Source organism: Ochlerotatus camptorhynchus, unplaced genomic scaffold, assembly GCF_037179485.1.
Source record: "Ochlerotatus camptorhynchus isolate MF236.1 unplaced genomic scaffold, CSIRO-AGI_Acam_v1.1 ptg000142l, whole genome shotgun sequence".
NCBI lineage: Eukaryota > Metazoa > Arthropoda > Insecta > Diptera > Culicidae > Ochlerotatus > Ochlerotatus camptorhynchus.
The window spans coordinates 60,863-83,088 of record NW_027040632.1 but is presented as its reverse complement, the minus strand read 5'-3'; the positions used below and the strand labels follow the sequence as shown (position 1 = coordinate 83,088).

The following is a 22,226-nucleotide window of genomic DNA, read 5'->3' as shown; positions in this document are numbered from 1 at the left end:
TTTTACAGTTAACTACTATCAGCTATAGAGATTAGTGACGATTAGCGCACGCACACTAGCGGGGGCATTACCATGTACCGTTTGTTTGTTATTTTCCTCTGGCTAGCCTAAAAAATATATGAACTTAGATCTGTCAAAATGAGCTTGACAGTGATTTGCTATGTATTTTCCTCGGATTTTCACTAACACGCTCTCACATATCGCACCAACACAACCGGACGTGGTAATCTCTATAATGACAATAATCCGATCCACAGCGAAAAATTCGTTCCTTTTCAAATGTTCCGCGAGAGCTGATGGTTCGCATCTCTCCACTTGCGCAACAGTTGGTAGCCGGAACTGAACTATTTATCTTTGGAGGCACTTTTGTTGTGACATTTCTCACTGTCAATCATCAACAACTTTTTTTTTTGTGCGGCTCGGCGGATTTCGATTGTTATTTCCCGTATTTTTTTCAAAATACTATTCTATATTCTGATGGTACACCTGCGAAGGAAAATAGGCGTGAAAATGCTCCACTTTCTAGGGCCATTACTGTTGCTGGCCATGGTTCGCCCGTCGCAGCAGTTCAACGACGTATTCGACGAAGAACTCCTGATCAAGCCACTCCCCGATGGATTCGTGTACAGCTACTTCCAGTTCACTACTCGCTGGGAGTTGACTCAGAATGATAGTCGTGAGTAGAACTTCTTTGTTTAATATGGAATGAGATTTTTATTTGAAATCAATTCTAGTTTTGCACACCCACCTGGTATCGCGTTCCCTGGTCGAGCTGTTCCATCACTACGGCGTGAGCGAACTGCATTTGGCTTTCACCAGCGGCATTTGGCGCTACGAAAATTGGGGCTTCCCGGTGGTGGATGCCGGACCAGGTGCCGAGGTTTGGGCATGGTTCGAACCACCGGCCAACGACGATGAAGTGGATCACAAGTGGAAGCAACTATGTGGAACGCTATCTGGATTGTTTTGCGCTTCGTTGAGTTTCGTGGACAAAACGAACACCTTCCGGCCGGAGTATTCGCTGAGACCGACGACGCATCGATTTGAAGGGATGGGGGAACCAAAGGTTCGTTATGCGGCACTGCCTCGGGAGATCGTGTGTACGGAGAATTTGACCCCGTGGAAGAAGCTGCTGCCGTGTAAGCTGAGGGAAGGATTGGTTTCGTTGCTGACGCCGGACCATGTGTATTCAGGGAACTATCATTCATTGGCGGTTCATATGCGGAAGCTTTGCGCGGATGCAGAATGTGAACAGTTTCAGCTCGAGGTGCGTCAGAGCGTAAGCTTGGTGCAGGATCAGCGGCTATTTGGTGGGAAGGATTGGTCCATTCGGAAGCTTTTCGGACAGGGAATGGAAGGGGCATGCGTTTTGGCCAGCAGCAGTAAGGTTTATGTAGATGTAACTGATAAAGACTACGATATGACTCAGAAGCCGACGAATGTTATTCGCTCCATTCGAGGGGGAGCTAATTCGGTACTCTATGAGTATGACGTCAAGGAGTTTGAGAGGAAGCAGCGTATGTTCAACGTCGCTGCAGTGGATAAGAAGGACCCGAATGTAGTTGCACTAACTCCGCTGCCACCGATCTACTCGAAGAGGTTCATCTCCGGTGTTGGCCAGGAGCGGGGACGGATTGTCACAAGAATAACCAACACCCATTGGGCGGATTTGAATTTGATAATATTCGAAAACATTCCCTGGTTCGTGCCGATTTATCTGCATACCCTACGGATCAACCGTGGAGAGCAGAGAATTGAACCGCGCACCGTAAAGTACATTCCAGGTCGACAGCGAGAGCGACCGTCGCATTTGGAGATTGCCCTGACCATTCCTACCCGTTCGACCATCGAACTGTCGATCGATTTTGATTACATCTTTCTCAAGTGGCAAGAGTACCCACCGGATGCCAGCCACGGTCACTATCTGCAACCGTCGATCATCTCGGTGCTTCTACCGGTGGCCCGTAACTACACGTCCCTGCCGCGAGAGGCTTCCCTGTTTCGGGATTCTTTCAACGCCACCCAACCCAACGGATATTTTCTGCAGTTGAGAACGGAAGCGCTGCTGCTGACCCTGCCGATTCCGGACTTCAGCATGCCGTACAATGTGATTTGTTTGGCCTGTACGGTGGTGGCATTGGCTTTCGGACCGATTCACAACATCTCCACCAAGCGGATCGTGGCCAAGAGCAAGGAACCTGCCAAGCCGAAACTGATGGACAAAATCAAAGGATGGTTCGGTCGAGGGCGCAAGAAGGACGAGCCGGAAAAGGAGAAGACTGAGACTACTGCGGATAAGGTAGAAGATACGAAATAGTGCAAGTGAAGGTGCGACATTTGAGCCATTCTAAGTCATTAAATAAACTTGGATTATTGAAAACTGGGGCATTTATTGATATCAACTGGCAGCATCCTCCAAGAATGAATCAACATTGCTTACCTCTTCCTTGACGTGTTCGGCTACATCACCAGATTCCTGTTCCTCCGACATGCCTTCCTCGACGATGACCGTCAGGGTTCCCGTTTTTACCACCTTTGCCTTGGGATGGGCCTTCAGATGTCGTTTCAAAGCATTGGAATCGTTCAGCTTCTTCCCCACGCAAATCCGACATTGGAACGGACTGGTCACTGGACCGTCGTGAATTCTCATGTGAACGGTCAAGTTCCCCCGCAAGGCAAACGCCTTTTTGCAGACCATGCACTCAAACGGCTTCTCTCCACTGTGTAGAAATTTGTGCGCTTTCAAGTGATTCAACTGCCGGAAGGCCACATCGCACAGATCGCACTTGTAGGGTCGCTCGTCCGAGTGAACCAACCGGTGCGTCTTCAGGGAAGTTTCGTAGCCAAACTTTTTGTGACATTGGTTGCATTCGTACGGTTGCTCCTTGGTGTGGCTCCGCAGATGCACTTTCAAATGTGCCATGATCTTGAAGTTCTTCCCACAGAACGTGCACATAATTTTAGCATCCGAGTGCATCAGTTTGTGATTTCTTAGCGACATCTTACTCGAGTAAAGCTTGTGACAAACATCACACTCTAGCGGTTCCGTTTCCTGCTTCGGCTGCGAACTTCTCACATGCCGAATCACGTGCAGCTTCAGGAGTTTTTTCGATTTGAATCGCTTCAGACATACCTCACAGGAGTAATTCCTCTCCTGGACGTGCGTGCTGTGGTGCGCTTCCAGAACCGTCTTCTGGGAAAACTCCTTCCCGCAGAGGTCACACACGAACGGCTTCTCTCCGAGGTGAGCACTCTTCACGTGCCGCCTCAAGTTGCGACTGCTTTTGTACGAATTCGGGCAACTGTGGCAGCGGAAGTTCCGCTCTCCGGTATGAATCACCTCGTGGCTCTGCAGATGAGCTCGCCGTGAAAACCACCGATCGCAATCCTTGCACTGGAATCGAGCCTTCCCGTGGCTCTTGACGTGCTGATAGAGTTCCGTCGCCTTTTCGAAACCCGATCCACAAGTTTCGCAGAAGAATTTATTATCCCTCTCCTCGCCCAGCTGTGCCAGTTGCGCAATTTCGGCTTCCTCCAAAACTATATCCTTTTGATCATCATCCTCCTCCAGATCCATTTCATCTTCTTCCTCATCGTCCTCCAAATATTCCTCGATCGTATACTTGACCGAAACCGGTTCATACAATAGCTGTCCGTCCTCCATCGTGTCGACGGGTTCTTCCTCAACGAAGGCTATCGTCACGTCCTCATCATCCTCTTCCTCCTCGTCATCATCGTCTTGGAAGTTCGCAATTCCCATCACATATTCCACGGTAGTTTCCACCTCATCCTTCTCCTCGTGGTGCTCCACCGCTTCCCGCCGGAGCACATCCTGCAATCTCTGTTCCGCGGCTTCACACCGTAGCAGGAAATCATACGCCACATTCAGCGTACCAATGCACTCGAGACAAATGCACCGTGGTAGAGAATTGTTCGGTTGAATCTGTAGGTTACAACGGGAAACATCTTTATCGTTCCGATGACGACAACCAAACCGATGAAGGCGCACTTACCCGAATGGTGGTCAAAGCTGCCAACTTTTCGGCAGCGTTTTCGTTCACCTGGCTGGTTAGATCGCATAGATTTTCCTGGGATTGGCAGATGCGGCAAACTGTTTGCAGAAAATCCATCTTTCTTTCGGCATGCACTTAGGAAGCGCAGTCTTCGGATTTCTCCGGAAAAAAAACTGCGTTCGAGCGTTGGTGACGTTTTTTGACTATCAACACAAAAACAGAAACATTCAGCTATGTTCACACGACGATGGAAGCATTTTCGAGATGTGAGTCAACATTTTACCATCATCGTCATCGATATAAACAAAACAAAACCCGAAGGCGATGATGGCGTCCGTCAATTGACGTGTGTGGTAGGAAAATTTCCACAAGAAGCTGAGGGGCAACGCGAGTGCGTTCCAAAACGTAGTATCGATAAAAAACCATTATTAGTGGAAAATTTCCACCAAAAATGGCCCGAAGCCGTTCGCGGGAGCGAACCAGTCACCGTCGAAAGTCACGCCGCGACGACGACGATCGAAAGAAAAAAAAGCACCGTGCGTCGAGTTCCAGCTCCCGAAGTAGTAGCAGTAGCAGCAGCACAAGCAGTGGAAGCAGCAGCAGTGATCGATCGCGTCGGAGGGATAAAGGCAAGAAGCGCTCAAGGCACAATTCTGATTCCCGTTCGCCAGTGAAACGACACAAGCAGAAGGATAAGGATCGAAATCGAAGGAGATCACGCTCAAGGTCCCGGGATCAACGAGGTAGACAGTCCCATAACAAACAAAGCAATGGCCACAGTTCGAGCGGGCCACCACGCTCTGGGGAAGGGGAATCCAGCAGGAGATGGGAGCACGATATGTACCAGGAGAAGCAATCGCGAGAGGATACCGACCGGAGTCGACGGGCGGGACTGGGATGGTCCGGAAAGGACCGTGGTGGTTTCGGTGGCGGCGGCAGCAGCAGTATGAATGATGATTTTATGCAATCGCGGCGGTTGCAACGGGAAATCATCGGCGAGGAAGGTGCTCCGATGGCTTGGGCGGAATCTCCCTCGCCACGAGAGTCCTCCGATGAAGAGAAGGAAAAGGCAATGGAAAAGAAAGCCTTAAAGAAGGCTTCCAAGAAAGCAAAGAAGAAGAAAAAGAAGGCAAGTGACAAAAAGGAAAGCAAAAAGATAAAGAAGAAATCCTCCAAGAAGCTTCGCAAAAAGGAGAAGCATTCCAAGAAGAAAAAGAAAAAGGTTTCGTCCTCGGAAGGGTCTTCGGATTCTTCATCTTCGTCCTCGTCGGACGAAAATGAGGAAGACGAATGGGTCGAGAAGTCGATGGTTGGAAAGAAGAGTGGATCGGCCAAAGCGGGGGCTGCGATGGAGGACGAGCTGGCCGATGGCGTCGTGGGACCGATCAAGACCAGCGGCAACCTGAGCCTGAAGGACTTAGGACGGGCGCTGCTGCCGGGAGAGGGTGCCGCCATGGCAGCTTACGTGACCGAGGGCAAACGAATCCCGCGACGTGGTGAGATCGGACTGACGTCGGACGAAATTGCCAACTTCGAGGACGTCGGATACGTCATGAGCGGAAGCAGGTGAGTTTTGAATGTAGTTGCGATCTACCAAAAAGCGGAAACAATTCAATGTAATTGTAATTGTAATTTATTATCAGGTCAAGGAAAACACAACATTTGATTTTTAACTAAAGGAGAACAATAAGTCATTAGTGGAAGTAGCTTTCTTAGTAGGTACCTATGTAATTCTTAAACTAGGTTTGAGATCCTGTTGAGAGCGCTGTCTTGAATGCGCTGATCGTTGTCTGTCGTCGTTTTGCTAGAGGGAGCTGGTTCCAGATGATTGCACCTGCGATCATCACATATTTCTTCTTCGATGTGGTGTGATGGGGAATCGCAAAGCAGCGGGCCCGCTCAAGCTGTCCTCTTCTCAGGTGTTGCTGCAGATAAGGTGGGAAAGTTCCTGCGTACCCTTGGCGAATAAAACAGCTGATTCTATTCCGGTAATTTGTGTCCAGGTCGTGTCCCAAAATAGAGTTCCTTACAGCAGCAGTGGATTCTCTGCGTCTGAGGCCATAGACAAAGCGAACTGCTGCCGGTTTAGTTGATCACGGAGCGCTGATGACAGTCCAGGATAGTAAGTGACGTCACAGTAGGTGAAAAACGGCACGACCACTGCTTGCACCAGCTTTATTCGGGTTTGAACTGACAAAACTGGAGCGAATCTTCGGAGTGTCCGCAACGTTCGAAAAACTTTGGCCGTTATGTCGTTCACATGTCCATTACACTTCAGGTTGCGATCCATCGTTAGACCAAGATTCACTACGTTGTCAGACAAAATAATGTGTTCTCCGCAGAAAACGATGTTAGTGGTTGGTGCTACCGCTCCTTCTTTGCAAAAAATAATTGCTTGCGTCTTCTTCGGGTTGGGGAAAAGAGAGTTCTGCCTGGCCCATCGCTCTATGCTTTCCAGATCGTTGTTTATGGCTTCGACGAGTTGGTCTACGTTTTGGATGGCACCAGAAATGTAGATCTGTAGGTCATCAGCGTAGAGCTGGTAACTGCATCTCAGTCCACGGGGAAGGCTATTGATGTAGAGGCTAAATAGCAAAGCGCTCAAGCACGAGCCCTGGGGTGTACCATCTATCACTGATCTCTGGGAGGACATCACATTTCCTATCCGTACCGCCTGGGTGCGATGATCGAGGAAAGAAGAGATAAGGTCGCATGCATTGTCGGTGAAAGAAAATTCCTCTCGAAGTTTTCTCTGTAATTTGCGATGATCAACACAGTTGAAGGCCAACGAGAAGTCAACCAGGACCATAACTGTACACTGCTCGTTGTCGAAATGGTCACAAATATCGTGCGTCACTTTTGCCAAAGCTGTTGTTGTGCTATGGCCCTTTCTGTATCCTGATTGGTTCGATGCAAGCAACCTGCGATCGTCCGCTTCCACGTGCCCAACAATTTGGTCGAGCAGGATCTTCTCGAGAATCTTGGAGATGGCAGGGAGAACACTAATTGGCCGAAAGTGTTTAGGTTCAGTCGGATTTGTTACCTTTGGTATGGGCGTGATGAGACCTTTTTTCCAGACGGCAGGGAACGATCTGGCATCAATCACCGCATTGTACAGGTGAACCAGTACAGGCAGTACATACGGGACCAACATCTTTACGAATAAGATAGGGATTCCATCTGAACCTACAGCATTTGTTTGAACTTCCATAATCTTGCGAGACACTTCGTTGGCTGTAGTCCTTCGGAATTCGAACTGCATCCCACCACGGTCCGTAGCGGTACGATGCGCTGGTTCAACTTCTGCTCTATTGTCAGTCACAAGCAGTCGATGTCCCTCGCAGAAGAAACGGTTCATCTCATCAGGATCAGCATGTTCAGCGGCAACGTTCTTCTTGGCGTTGTTATGCACACCCTCACGCCGGAGGTTGCTCCAAAGCTTTTTTGCAGGGAGGTTGTGCTCAAAATGCGTTTCCCCGTATCGCTTCTTTGCTGCTGAGATCAACAATGCTGCCTTACTGCGTTTTCGTACGAAGTCGTTCCACTGATTGTCGTTCCTTCTCCTGTTGGGATTTCGCGTGTAGAGTGCGTGTGCTAGGTCTCTCACGGCAATCGCCCTTTCAATTTCTGTTGTAATCCATGGCGTACGTGCATCTTTTACAACAATTTCACGTTCAGGAGCATGTCTGTCCATTAGGTTTTGCAGTTTGGTTGTTATTGTCTGTGCTTTAGTGTTAACGTCGTCGGTGTTGAGTGCCTCTCTGAAGTCAATTGTTTGGAAGTCTGCCTGAAGTGCAACAACCTCAACATTACGGAAATGTCTGACCATAATACGCTGAGGTGCTGCTTTTCTAACTTTAACGTCGGAGATCAAGAAGATGATCTCATGATCTGAGAGGCTCGAGGATTTTGTCTTAGCTGTACGTATAGATTCAGGACTGTCTGTGATGAGTAGATCGATTGTCGTTGAACTTCTTTCTGCTATTCTTGTGGGTGGTGTTGGTAGGATGGTAAGGTGGAAGGCATCGTGAATACGGATGAGCGATCTCAGATTTCCTGATGACTGTTGAGCAGTGACGTTGATGTTAAAGTCTCCGGCAACGAAGATTCGGTCGAAGGCGAAATCCTGGACATCGAAAAGGAGCTTCTCGTACTCTCGTGCAAAATGCGGGTTCGAAACGGATGGATTGTAGATGGTGACGATTCCAATGTTGAGATCGTTTTTTACCTTAACGACGAGATACTCGAACCTTTGCGCTAGAAACACGTCTGGATCGTATGTAGATTTGAGTACTGGGGTTGCCGTCAGACCTTTCAACACGTAAATCCCGATTCCTCCACAGGATTTGCTTCCACGGCCTCTGTTGGATGGTAATGAATGTTTCACGAAGTTGTAAGCTGGTACACGGACTGGTCCAACAGGTGCAGAGGATTTTAGTTTCGTTTCCGTGACTGCGAAGAAGTGGTATTCCGTCCTGTGAAGCAGTAGTTTGAGCTCGTCGATGTGGCTTTCAAGTCCTCGTACGTTTAGATGTCCAAGTCGTAGATTAGAGATGTTACTGTTCGGCATATTTGTTGGAGATATTCGTATTTTGAGAAAGGTTAGCGTGTGGTGGGTGGTCATTGTTGGGATGATACGTCTGCAGACAAGGCGTCGAAAAACACTGAGGACTCATCTATGCTGGCATCAGTCCCAGTTAGCTTGAGCAATTCGTTGCAGTCCATTATTGGAACATAACGCTTCTGTCCGGCCAGCCGCACAGATATCTTATCGTTTCGGACGAAAATGGATTGCACTATTTTCTTTTGCTTCAGCCTCAGGGCCAGGTTGCGGATGCGGAAAGCTTGAATGGAGAGCATTTCATTTACTGTGAAGCGATATTCTAGTGGGGCTGCGGATTTAAGGTTGCATAACTTGGCGTCTTTGTGCTTTTCGAAGTAGCGTTTGAGAACTAGCGATCTTATCTCTCTGCTATTGAAAGCGACAAGCACCGTGGGGGTGAGGCTTCGGTCAGTCCATTTGGAAGGCTTTACTGGAAGTCGGAAGCAAGCTGTTACGTGCGACATATGTTCTTTAATGCCGAGGAAGCAGAGGAAATCCTCTACAATGGAACGAACGTTCTCGCCAGGGCGAAAAGGAACCTTGTTAATGGCTATCCGACAGCAGTTCGCACCTGTTTGGATTAATTCTAACTTCTCCTCAATGTTCCCAACTAGAGTGCTGCAAGATGTTCTCCTGCTCTCCAACTGGTCGATCGTTTGCAGCTTGTTTTGGACGCGGTCTATCTGTTTTTTCATATTGGATTGAAGCAGCTGCAGATCGGATTGCAGCTTCCTTAATTCCATGCTGAGTTCGTCGATTCTCTTCTGAGCCTCTTCACACTTTTCAGTGGAACTGGTCTGTTGGGCTTTGGGCAGCAGCGATCCGATAATCGAACACTTCTCGCATAGATAGATATGCTCTGTTACGACGGCTAAGAGGGCCGGATTGATCCGCACACATACAGTATGGAACCACTTATTACAGGAGTCACAGCCGATCCATCCAATTTCATCACTGGTTTTCTTCTTCTTCGCTCCAGTCTTCTTCTTCTTCGGAGGCTCATCTTGCTTACAGATGCCGCAAACTTCTTCCTTCATGATCGCACCACAACGCTAACACACTCAATTCACAAACACAAACACAACAGAAGGTTCTGGCTTCTACGCGCACGACGCGGATAACGAACTTTTCGTCCGAAACAAATACCGGGAATTTCTCACTAGATGTGAGAATGTAAGTATGGGTGATTAGCTACCATTTCATTGAAGAAGTTTTGGTTAAAAAGACTATGGGACCGACTTGCTAAGAGCGGCAGAATGGTCCTAAGATATTTTCATTAGTTGATGGTGAAATTTGACCTTCTTGCTTAAATTAAAATTTGCGATTTTTAATTTTATATTTCGACAGCGAGCATTCATAAGGGCGTAACCGCGATGATCGATTCTCTTCGCCAATTTTCTCTTCTGTTAATAACTCGCTTGGATTAACATTTTTCGGTGCGTTTGTTGTTGCTTTTGATAGCCAATACAACCTGTTACAGCACTGTATTGGACAAATGTCAGGAAATTGCTTTCCTTAGCTGTAGCAAATTAAAGCGAAAATCGACGGAAAGAATCGATCATCACAGATTGTTTATTGTTGTGAATGGATGAAGCTCCAATGATGTTAACCTTATCAACTATAGTAAAAAAATACATTCAAGCATGGTCATAACATAAAATACATATCGACAGTGAGCATGCATAAGGGCGAATACGCGATGATCGATTCTCTTCACCGATTTTCTCTTTGCATTACTACAGCTAAGCGAAACAATTTTCTAGAATTTGTTCAATGCAGAGTAGTAACAGGTTGTATTGGCTATCAAAAGCAACAGCAAACGCACCGAGAAACGTTAAATCTAGCGAGTTATTAACAAAAGAGAAAATCGACGAAGAGAATCGATCATCGCGTATAGGCCCTTATGCATGCTCACTGTCGATATATCTTATAGTCAGTTACTCCTGCCGGCGAAAAACAGAAGAAAACTTTCGACGAAGCTCATCACGGGAGAGATGAAAATCGAAAACAGATGCAACTCTATTGAATATTCTCTGCAGTCCGCAAATCGTACCGTATGCTCCATAATTTGTGCGACGTAGAGGCAGTCTTACCATAAGGTTATTACGAAGGGGTCGGGGTTGAACATTCAGGTCAATTTGCCTCAGGATAGCCTCGCAATCTGTCCTTCCTCTGCTTGTGTCTCTTCTAGTCCGGAGAAGTTCTAGCTCGATAAGTTGACAACGGCTTTCGTAACTGGGTAATCGAAACGGATCATCCCAAGGGATCATCTACGCAACGCAAAACGACGAAAGCGACGTTGAACAGATTCAATTCTCTCGGCACCGTTGTTGTAGTTTGGGTTCCAAATCGCTGAACAATACTCAAGCGTCGATCGAACAAGCGAACAATAGAGAGATTTTAGACAGTAGATATCCGGTTAAGTTTTTAGCTATCCTAAAAATGAACCCGTTGTTGTTTTCGTGAGAACGTAATAGCGGAGCATTTGGCTGGGTTCACTACCATTCTGTTTAAACTGTACCAACTAGCGAATACATTCAGCTGACGTTGAAGACAGTGACAGTCAGCAATGGAGCAGATTCGTAGGAAGATTTTGAGGTCATCTGCATATGATAATCGAGGAGCTTCGATGACCAGATGCACGTCGTTGAAGTACAGTATAAAAATCAACGGTCCCATGTGGCTTCCCTGAGGTATACCTGATGTGGTGAAGAAGCTAGCTGATCTGCAATCCCCTATGACAAGCTTTAGTTGGCGACCGGTAAGATATGATCGAAACCAACTCAGAAGATTATCGCATACACCGAGCCTGCCAAGTTTAGCAATCGCAATAGCATGGTTCAACTTGTCGAATGCTGCGGATAGGTCTGAATAAATAACGTCCGTTTGAACCCGATCCGACATGGTTTCGGTTATATGATGTGAGACACAGCAGATTAGTGGATGTAGGGCGGCCGACAGTAAACCCATGATGATCAGCACTCACACACTGTTTGCAATGGGACAGCAACGGTTCCGTAATCACTAGCTCGAATAGCTTCGAAACGGCACTTAACGATGTAATTCTTCGATAGTTATCCACAGCTCGTTTCCTTCCTTTTTTGTGGACGGGAAACATGCCACTGGAGAGAGACATTCGGAACAGACGAAGAAGCGGAATGAACAAGCTAGCAATATATGTCTCTTAAAAAATACAGATGGAGCTCCATCAGGTCCAGGATTGAAGGATGACTTGAGCAGAGTCGCGGCCTCAGAAATCATCTCAGCATTAACAGCAATTGCACCCAGCATTTGATCATTTACTGGAACGTTCCTGGCAGCCAGGTTAATATGGTCGTCAGTTAGTATCTCATTGGTGAATACACTGGCAAACTTTGTCGGAAAAGGGTGGCCTATATCCTGAACGGTGGCATAGACATAGACGATGGGAGGCCGGATTCCCTGCATTGCTCGTTCACGTAGTTCCAAAAGGATTTCGGGTGTAGCTTAAGTTTGCGCTAGATGCCTCGTTGGAAACGTGAAAAGCATTCACGACTGACTCGCTGGTACATGTGATTCAGCCTCACATAATGTAGTTTCAGAGGAAGCGTGCGATGCTTCGTAAATCTTCTCAATGCTGCTCTCTTGATTGACTTCAACCTACGTAGCTCTCTCGTCTGCCAGGGAGACACTTTGTGGTGAGTTCTTTTCGAGACGTGTCTGGCAATGACATATGCCAAGACATGTGAAAAGCCTCAACGTCATCTGGATCAAGGATGTTCTCCCATACCATGCTAGAAACTACATCTATGATGCTACGGTGGTCAGCTTTACGGAAGTCATAAGAAACCGTAGCAGGATAATCGTCGAAATTACGCACGAGTTTGTTCTCAACAGTGACACTTAGAGGAGGGTGATGTGGAACTAGCTTAGTTGGTGCACAAGGAGCCGAGGAAATTGATGGAGCCCTGTCTTGTGTGATCACGAAACAGACGTCCAAACTACGATCATCTTCGTTAACTATATGGTTAATTTGAGAAAGCGTCGCTGCGCTGTAGTTGTCGAGAAGGCTAATAGCTCCTGCGTTAAAAGTAGAGCTATCAGAATCTGGGTACAGGAATCCGCTATGAGATGGACTCCACGAAACGCCTGGCAGATTTAAGTCACAAAAAATCAATATCTCATCAACTGGAGTGGCACTTTTGATAACTGTGACCGACAGTCAGTATAAATGAGTACATTGTCCTCGATCAGGTGAATGTACAGAGCGCATAGAAATAGTGTGTGATCACCCAGATTGATGGCTGTCCAAACCTGCTCCACATAGTTCCATGAATCGTTCTCGATGGCCTTTGCCTCCAACCCGCCACGGACAGCTACAAGGACACCTCCACCAGTAGATTAACGGCTGTTGTTAGGATTCCGATCGCAACGAAAGACCTCGTAGTCAGGACCGAAGACTTGACTGGAAAGCGTTCGATAATCGAGCCACGTTTCGCACAGGACAATAATATCGTAGCAACGATCCGATACAGCTAGGCGGTACTCTTCAACATCAGAATTCATTCCACCGGCGTTTTGGTAGAAGATCACGACGTCGAACGACTACTCTCCCTGGAAATCACAGATACATCACCATCATCAAGTCTAATTGGATACTCGCCATAGTGAGTGGGTTGGAAGATCCCCTCTCCACATCCGACAGCAGGTCCGGAACGACTATGATGAACGAAGGCTGCTGATGGCAGGACTGAGACGGAGGGATTGGGGGCTTCCATGGGGCTTTCTACGGCGCGTTCCGGGTTTCCAGGATTGGGAGTTACAGAGGCATCATCGCAATGACTAACATAGTTAGAATTGCTGGAAATTGCTGATCGGCATCAGGCAGTGAATAGTCAATATATTGATTGTACTTGCTTGTAGAGGCAAGGTGGAAGACTCCTGATTCATATCCAGCCACAGGTCCAGGACGACTATGCTGAACGCTGGCAGGAATCGGCACGACTGGGCTGGAGGAACCAGGAGCTTCCAAAGAGCGGTCTATTGTGCGTCCCGGAGATAAATTAGGATTGTTTGAACAGTAAAGCGAATGTTGTGAATGAGCTTCTCAACTGGAAACAGCCGGCAGATGCTTGAGGCGTTGCACTGCTCATTTATAGAATCATGGGAATTTTTCGAAACTTTGGAAAAGCTGAACGCTAGGCCGAATTTTGTGAAGATTGAGAAATTGTAAATGAGTTAAGAATCTTGCAACTTCAAAAAATGCACCAGATTTCGCTTTTAGGGGCCAGTTCATAAACTACGTAGGCTGATTTTGAAAGGTTTCAGTTTACAGATCAGGCATAACATTTGATAACGGCACAAAATCATTTGTAAACAAACTTTCTAAGACCCTTCACACGCGAACCAAAGTACGCCCACGCAAACCAATACCATTTTCGGAAAGGTGATAGTTGCCCCTATCCGATGATGTTATTGGTTTGTGTGAGCGTACTTTCGTTCGCGTGTAAAGGGCCTTAGAAAGTTTGTTTACAAATGCTTTTGTGCCGTTATCAAATGTTATGCCTGAGATAGTGATGGCAGAAAACGAGTTCCGCAAGGGTGAATTATAGCTTGTCCGGAATAAGTTGATGATTTGGTAGAAATAACCGATATTCAAGCTTTTATTCTCCTTTAAATGGTGTTCACCGTTTCTAAAATCGGTCCTTGCCAAACAGCAAGTTGTTTTGCAGGTTTTTAGCAGCTGCAATCATCTTTGAATGCTGTCTGTCTACTTTAGGATGATTACCGAATTCCCCAGCAAGCTTAGCTTTTGCCGATATGGTTGCCGAGCACTTGGCGGTGAAAATATCGGCCGAAATTCGGCGAAAAACTTAATGTTTACGAGCGGAACCCGGTCGCGAACTAGCGCTCAAGGAATATATTTTACAACGGGATTAAAGACAAGTGTTTCAAATGCTAGATGGAGAAGAACCAGTTGAATTTCTGCCTTTAGCGTGAAGTCCGGAAACAGTGAGAAAAGTAACTTATATGTATGAGCAAATTACCATGACCTCTCCTCATAATATGGAATAAATCGAGATAATGGATCATGAACATGATGAAAACATTACAAGGTTTGCGAGGCGATTTACCTTCCGTCTTCAAAGACTGTTGTTGTCCAGAGGTTCCTTCTTCCCCTGAACTGCGTGCACCGTTGGTTTCGAGCTTGACTGACGCTCGATCATGGATGTGTCCGCCTTGAGAGCCGTTGATAGTCGTCGATCAAGTTTTGGAGTGTTACGGGAGCTTCTGGTGTTTCAGCTTCGATCCGGCAGAGTTGCCTGGCTCGTATGTCTGCATAGCAATGGTTTTTGAGACCGCAGACAAACACCAAGCATTTGAATTGGTCAATCTTCCCGTTCTTGAAATCGAAATCCTCGCAAGCACGGTTGACTTTGCCTCCGTAGCTGATGATGTCTTCTGCTTCAGATTTCACCAGCTGCAGGCACTGATATCGCTTGTTGAAGATGGAGGTTTGTGATCCGAAGATCTTCTTGAGGGTTACGACTGTGTCAGCAAAATTGACGTCTTTGGAAGCTTCGGCAGGATGTAGTTGGTGTACCGGGTGTGTGACGGTGTATCCAACTTCGTCAGCAGCATTCGGACCTTGGCGGCATCTTCCAGGTTCTTGGCATCCGAATCGAAAAGATCCGCGTACCGGCTGTACCACTTCTGGAAGGTGATTCAATTTTCCGGGTCGAACAAAAATTCGCTGATGTTCGTTGCCACGGTCTCGAGTGTTTGCTCCGGGTTGCTATGGACTTGATTGGGTTACGCTAGCTTCTGTAGGAGTGCTGCTATCTGGAGAGTTGCTTCCTGCCATTACCATCGCTTCTGGTTCTTGAATCCTCGTCACCAAATTGATGTGTCCGGAATAGAAAGATAGCTTGATAAATACTAGAGATGTTTCTTTATTCAAGGTCTAACGTATCATGCCTCACTACTTGTCAATTGCACCGTTTATATAGTGTTCCAGTGATTGCTATGCTCCAACAGTTGCTTCACGTAGTTTCGAGATTACTGGTTTCACTTGACAGCTTGCCTAGACAGAAGGTTTATGTTTATGTAAATAACTTGAAAATTTATTCAAAACCTTTAACAGGGTTTTAATAGAATATTCTCGAGCATTTCCCTTCAAAGAGATTATTTCAAGCATGAAATCCATCCTTAGATTGCTTCGAAGCTTCCTTCCAAAATTCTATGTAAAATTCACTTGAATTCTCAAGCAATTCACCTCAGAATTGTCTTGAAATTATATTTAGAATTATCATGTAGTTCACCTTGAAATTTTGCTGAGAATTGGTTATGCAATTGGAATTCCCTTAAAATTATTCTCAGAATTCCTTTGGAATCGTCTCCTGAAATTCCATTCCCCTGGTATTTTTCGCGGATCCTCCCAGGATCTTCACAATCTGAACTCACACAAGTGACTTGGAGTGAAAGTCTAAATCTGTTCTTTCTTAAACTCCCTTGAATTTTCTCTGAAATACCTTGGTGTTATCTCTGACATTCATTCTATAATCTAAAATCATTTCGAAACAACAAATCTAGTCGGGTGCAAAAATCTTAAAATTTTCCAAAGGACCAACATTGCTGAAAAATTGCTTAACTAAATTTTATCCCGATTTGTCATCTAAATTGCCTGCGTTTTTCCGGTTCACTGGTCACCCTGTTCATCAGGACAGGTGTGACCCTATACAACCTGATCAACTCTCCACAAATGAGAAAGAGAGATATATATAGTCGGATTCGTGCAATACTGGCACAACTCAAAATCTGTGAATGTTCACAATCAACGTTTGAAAATTTGGGTTCAAACAGCTTCTGCATTTTTGCTTTAAGTTTTAATTGTATCAATCTTTTCATTTTCATTAGACATGAACAATGCAACGATGTTTACTGCTTTTTATTTGAGGTGTACCAACATGCTAAATGACATTGCATATTTGTAGGGGCAACATAGGCACAACTCACAATGGATGAAGTCAGCCGTCAGTGGCGCGTAGTTCGCCCCCAACATCCCCGACCCGAAGTGTTGGTGCAGTGCTTGCGGTGATCCGGCCTTACTCCTCAGCTCCGTTGTTGACTGGTGTCTGGATATCTAGAACGGCGACCTTCGTCACCGGTCGGCGTAGAACTCCTCCTGTCGTCTTCATCAGGAGTTGCCTGGCCCGTCCATCGCGTCCTTTCACAACTGAGACAATCCGTCCTCGTAGTCACCCGTTCCGGATCGATTCGTCAACGATAATGACTGGGTCTCCGTCCTTCGATTCCTTTGCTTCCTCGAACCATTTGGTGCGCTTGCAGCTTCCAGTTGGTTCTAAGGCACTCTGCATATTCTAGCATGGGTCGAGCAGCCCCCTGAGAGCTCAGAAGCAGAAAATGATTTAACGTCAAGGCTTTTTGGGTTTCTGACTCAACCGGGACAAACGTCAAAGGACGCGAATTGACGATACCTTCTGCCCTCGATCATCAGTGTGACAAGAGTTTCGTCGTCGGGGTTCTTGCTTGTGTTTAATGAGGCGAAGGCGACCTTAACCGAACTAGTCGCTCCCACGATCCTCCCATGTGCGGAGCGGATGGCGGCTTGAAGATCCACTTGGTGACGGCGTTGGTAAACATCGATGATAGCTGCTAGTTCATTTCCGCTATCTGTTGCTGCAGTTCACGGCTAGCTCCTAGCAAGTTAGTTCCGTTATCGCTCCTTATCTCCAAAGGTGATCCACGCCGTACCAGGAACCGACGAATAGCCATCTTGCAGGCTTCCGCGGACAGGAACTGCACTACAGTCACTATATGTATAGTCTGGCTGATAGAATTTCGAGCTATCAAAAAGCGGAATCAATACAATATATTGTAGACCAACAATTGAAAAGGTACTATCAACTTTTATAAACAAAACTTTGATAGTTCCTTCCTCGCCAACCGAACGCAAATTAACAGCACCATCGGATAGGGGAAACTTTCCCCAACCCAAAGATGGTATTGGTTGACGTAGACGAGCCTTGAGTCACGAGAAAAAGTTTTCCGAAGTTTCTGCAAAATCTGATGTGCTCTTTTCCGTTGTTGGTCCTGATATGCTAGATTGGTTCCGCCTCCTAGTACCTCCAGTACATCTGCTCTAATGGTAAGGCACGCAAACAGTGCCACCCATCGTTTCACTAGCGGTCGTCCGAGTTTGACCATGATAGGGCCGAAATAGTCAAGGCCGACGAACGTAAACGGTCGGATGAAGGGACTGACTCTTGCCTGCGCGGGAGCGGTGCTTTGCGCGGACATGATGGTTTGGCATTTGACACTCTGCACCAAATCAAAAGTTTTGCCATATTCCGCACGTGTGCACGAAGACCGGGCACATAGAACCGCCGCCGGACTTCATTGATGACCGTGATACGGTTTGCATGAAGGTAACGCCGGTGGTACCAGTTGACAATCAGGTTGGTTAAGCGGTGTCCCTTTTGGAAGAACTATGGGAAATTTGGTATCGTATGGCACGAAGATTGCCCCGATGATTCGCGTATCCATTCGGATCACTCCGCATTCGTCGATGAACGGTGATAGCTTGTAGATTCGACTGGTACGGTCAAGCCTTGATTGATGTCCTTTCTTCGCTTTCTTCAGTTCCACCACCTCTTCAGGAAACGCGGATTGTTGAGCCAGTCGCCAAAGGACATTCTCGACCTGAGTAAGTTCTTCGCTGCTAAAATGGGAGGTCAGCCGCTGTTTTTTTTCAGTCGCTTTCGACGACAGTTATCCACAAAGCGAAAAAGGTAAGCAACTGTCTGTCAGAGTCTCTCGAACTTGGAAAATCGGCCCAAATCTATAATCTCATCTTGCAGGTTGTTCAAGTGGATGAGGCATGGTGTAAGTTCTTCTTCGGTAAGTTCTGGATCTGCTTGTTGAGGCATCCAGTTCCTCCGAATATCTTAGGAATTCCGGTCCTCTGAACCAGCGACCGTCTGGCTTCAAGTTTGGTTTATTTCGCCATTTTGTACCTTCATCTGCAGTGTTGAGCCCCGATGGTATTAGACTTCGACAGTATCTCTCCAATTCTTCAAGCTACGAACTGTCGGTAACGTCGATGATCAGAATGTATCCATGATAGGACGGTTTTAGAATCTGTCCAGAATACTTTTCGCCTGATTGGAAGACTGTGACTGCTGCATAACGTTTTCATGAGCCGGCACCCGATCAGTGCTGCTTGAAGCTCTAGCCTCGGCATGGAGAGTGTTTTCAACGGTTCCACCTTGGCTTTTTCGGCTCGAAAGTAAGCGACGCAGGCTTATGCTGTTTCACTGCCATCCACAAATATGTGTAGCTGCAGATCTTCGATGTCTACTGACGATATGCCCGGGAAATAGGCGCGTGGTACTTGAATAACTCCTAGCTCTTTGAACATGCCAGCTCCAACACGCCATCGTTCCAGAATTGCGCCCTCCACTGCATCGTCCCATCCGGCCTTCGTACGCCATATGTCCTGAATAATTACCCATCCATGCATCAGAAAGTGAGAGAGGAAACCTAATTGATCGAACTGGCTCATTACGCAGCGCAAGATGCTCCGCTTCGTAGAAGTGACTGCTTCCACGTCGACATCGCTGGAAAACATGAAAATGTCCCCTTCGGCATTCCCAGCACTCGCTCTATTTGATTTCCGGTCGCTCCGACAATCTTCGCTGGAGATAGATCAGCTGCCCCGACCCGTTTGAGAACCATGGATGAGTTGGACAACCAGTTTCGAATGATGAAACCGCCTTGTCTATGGACCAGTTTGACCTCATCTACGACCTGGCACGCCTCTTCTTCACTGTCGAAGCTTTGCAAGCAATCGTCGACGTAGTGGCGATGCTGAATCGCTTCTGCTGCTCTCGGGTACTGCTCTACGTGCTCAGCAGCAGTACCATTTTTTACAAATTGTGCGGAGCAGGGTGAACACGTTGATCGCGAAAGTCTTAATCTGCCGCCCCGATTCTCCAAACCAAACAAACAGCTGACTATTACGATCGTCTCGTCGCATCTTAAGTTGGTGGAACATTTCCCTGATGTCGCCCACAACTGCAACTCTCCGTTCCCGAAAGCCGCATAGAACTTCTGGTAGGGGTACTACTAGATCCGGTCCTTTAAGCAGCATACTGTTAAGTGAGACTCCATCCACAGAAGCTGCTACATCCCACACTATGCGAATCTGCTCGGTTTCTTCGGGTCTCGTACAACGCCTACCGGAAGGTACCACATCCGGCGTGGATCAGCTGATCTTAGTTCATCCTCCGTCGCTTCGTGAACGTTTTTCATCACTTCTGAACTCCCCTTCAATCGTCGTTCCAAGCACTGAAACCGTCGAATCGCCATCGCGTAGCTCTCAGGAAACTCTACATAATCGTAGCGCCATAGCAGTCCGGATTCAAACCTGATTTCGATCCGTATTGTTGGTTTGTCGAGTACAGCTCTTGCCCGCTTGTTGTCCTCGGACACGGGGCTTCGGTCCACTGATACACCCGTATTCTCAACCGTGAAATACTACTTCACAAGCTCGTGCAGGTCACTCTCCTTGTCACAGCCACAGATGTGAAGGGATAGACGACTCCCTTTGGCACCGCCCCGTAGATTGCCCAGCCGAGACGAGTTTTTGCAGCAAGTGCCTCTTCCGAATCAGCAGCAAGTTCCTTATCTGAATCAGCAAGTGCCGGTAGCAAACTGTGAAGCAAATGCGCTCACATCTCGTCAACTGGTGGCAAGACATGTCATGCCTAGGGAGCTACCAGTATTCAGAGGCATCCCGGAGGAGTGGCCAATGTTTTTTAGTGCCTTCAACACATCCACAGAAGCCTGAGGGGTATAGTGATGTGGAGAATCTTGGTCGTCTTCAACGATGCCTGAAGGGTGTCGCTTTGGAAGCGGTTCGCAGTCGACTTCTACTTCCTGCATCGGTTCCGCAGGTGATGCAGACGTTGATCATTGCTAAATTTAATGGCCATTTTCCAAAAACAGTCATTTCAAAAGACAATGTTTTTTCAAAGCAATGAGCGGAGGTGGCCAAAATGCACTTTAAAAAAAACCCTACAAATCTGAAAAATCCGTAGATCTACGGATAAACCCGTAGAACTAACCACACTGCCGCTCACCACGCCGTCCGATGCCAAAATGAGCGGAGGCGTGAGACAGCGGCTGTTTATAGCTTAACAGGTTCAAGTAGAATGATGCTCAACCAAGTGGTACTCGATTATGACGACTGGGTTAGGAAAAACGTGTTTTTCATGAAAACAGTTATAAATTATCAGTTTTTATTTGTACATTTTTCAGAAAATTCCAAAAGTATTTATTTTAACAGAATCATACAGTTATTTCCTATGGATTGGTGTATTTGTATTTTAATTTCATCTATAAAGGACGAAGCTATAACCGTTCAAAACCTAACAGCTTTTCGTGACGGTCACAATTTTTGATTTACCCCCTGTACCTTCACGTAAGACATAGTCTCCGTGAAAAAATGCTTTAATTTCACTCCACAATTTTTCTAACAATGCGCTTAAAATTTCCTACCAAACCCTCTCGGGAACTCCTTGAAATTCCCTCATTGAACCTGTCTTCAAACTAGCTTGATGTTCTGCAAAGAATTGTTTGAGGTATATTAGGAATTAAAAAATATAATTCGTATTTTTGCCCGAATATGCTCATCTGCAGCGTTCAATGCTTGTTGGGTATGTCTTTTAATTCTTTAACCACTAATGTCGCTTCTCATTTCTTTATTGTATTCCTAATCAGGCATCGCCGCATGGAAGCGGTCCGTATTCGTAAGGAAAATCAAATCTACTCAGCGGACGAGAAGCGGGCCCTGGCCATGTTCAGCAAGGAGGAACGACAAAAACGCGAGAACAAGATCCTGTCCCAGTTCAAGGAGATGATAAGCGCCAAACTGGCAAGCGATAAACGGTAAGGTAAATGTGAAATTTGGAACCTGTATTGTATTGAATTCGGGTAAATGAAGTAAATAAATTAAGTGAATTGAATTTTTCCTTGTTCGTATTTTTGCTACCAGAAAAGAATTTCTCTTCCATTCGACCACAGTGCAAAAGTGTATACAGAGCTGAACAAAGACACTGTTTTGGAACTCACCGATCAAGGCGGAGGTCTCGCCCAAGGTGTAATCAAAGGTGCCACAGAAGGAAGAAGTGTTAGTTTGTTTACTAAAATTAACTAGGCAATTGTATATGGCAAGTTTTGCTATAATCAATAGAGATTTTCACATCCGGTTGTATTGGTGCGATATATGAGAGTGTAAAAATCCGAGGATAATGCATAACAAATCACTGTCAAACTCATTTTGATAGATCTAATTTCATACATTTGCGTGTTTATTAGCGAAATTCACATCAATTGCATAGGCATTTGTGACCAGCATACACCTTCTGGTCGTATGAAACAGGTCCAAACTCACCCGTAAACGTTATTATTTTGGCACTGTTTACGGTAAAATAGTGAACTTTTCATGAACATTAACGATAAATAACTCACCAACACTAACGGACCGTGAGTTCCAGTTATCTGCAATTATTTACCTTGGGTCTAACCCCTTCTGCTCTGGTGGCAAC

At 46.4% G+C, this 22,226-nt stretch overlaps 3 protein-coding genes across 3 annotated transcripts; 2 read left to right on the top strand and 1 right to left on the bottom strand.

Moving 5' to 3' along the window:
• Positions 1–434: 434 nt before the first annotated feature.
• LOC135700767 (GPI transamidase component PIG-T-like) lies at positions 435–2,336 on the top strand. Its single transcript, XM_065221409.1, has 2 exons — positions 435–676; positions 735–2,336. The coding sequence occupies exons 1-2, from the start codon at positions 478–480 to the stop codon at positions 2,315–2,317; spliced, it is 1,782 nt and encodes a 593-aa protein (XP_065077481.1). The 5' UTR covers positions 435–477; the 3' UTR covers positions 2,318–2,336.
• A 62-nt stretch (positions 2,337–2,398) lies between these two features.
• Positions 2,399–4,134, bottom strand: LOC135700821 (gastrula zinc finger protein XlCGF57.1-like). Its single transcript, XM_065221478.1, has 2 exons — positions 4,014–4,134; positions 2,399–3,943 (listed from the first exon to the last, which is right to left on the bottom strand). The coding sequence occupies exons 1-2, from the start codon at positions 4,128–4,130 to the stop codon at positions 2,399–2,401; spliced, it is 1,662 nt and encodes a 553-aa protein (XP_065077550.1). The 5' UTR covers positions 4,131–4,134.
• A 278-nt stretch (positions 4,135–4,412) lies between these two features.
• LOC135700789 (NKAP family protein CG6066-like) lies at positions 4,413–21,607 on the top strand. The gene is made up of 2 exons (XM_065221429.1): positions 4,413–5,579; positions 21,400–21,607. The coding sequence occupies exons 1-2, from the start codon at positions 4,465–4,467 to the stop codon at positions 21,569–21,571; spliced, it is 1,287 nt and encodes a 428-aa protein (XP_065077501.1). The 5' UTR covers positions 4,413–4,464; the 3' UTR covers positions 21,572–21,607.
• The last annotated feature ends 619 nt before the right edge of the window (positions 21,608–22,226 follow it).

Bases quoted from the DNA above. Each gene is read 5' to 3' on its own strand.
- LOC135700821 (XM_065221478.1), bottom strand. From the start codon at position 4,130: ATGGATTTTCTGCAAACAGTTTGCCGCATCTGCCAATCCCAGGAAAAT. The intron at 3,944-4,013 runs GTAAGTGCGCCT...TGTAACCTACAG, and splicing joins CAGCTTTGACCACCATTCGG to ATTCAACCGAACAATTCTCT.
- LOC135700789 (XM_065221429.1), top strand. From the start codon at position 4,465: ATGGCCCGAAGCCGTTCGCGGGAGCGAACCAGTCACCGTCGAAAGTCA. The intron at 5,580-21,399 runs GTGAGTTTTGAA...ATTCCTAATCAG, and splicing joins TACGTCATGAGCGGAAGCAG to GCATCGCCGCATGGAAGCGG.
- LOC135700767 (XM_065221409.1), top strand. From the start codon at position 478: ATGGTACACCTGCGAAGGAAAATAGGCGTGAAAATGCTCCACTTTCTA. The intron at 677-734 runs GTGAGTAGAACT...AATCAATTCTAG, and splicing joins GTTGACTCAGAATGATAGTC to TTTTGCACACCCACCTGGTA.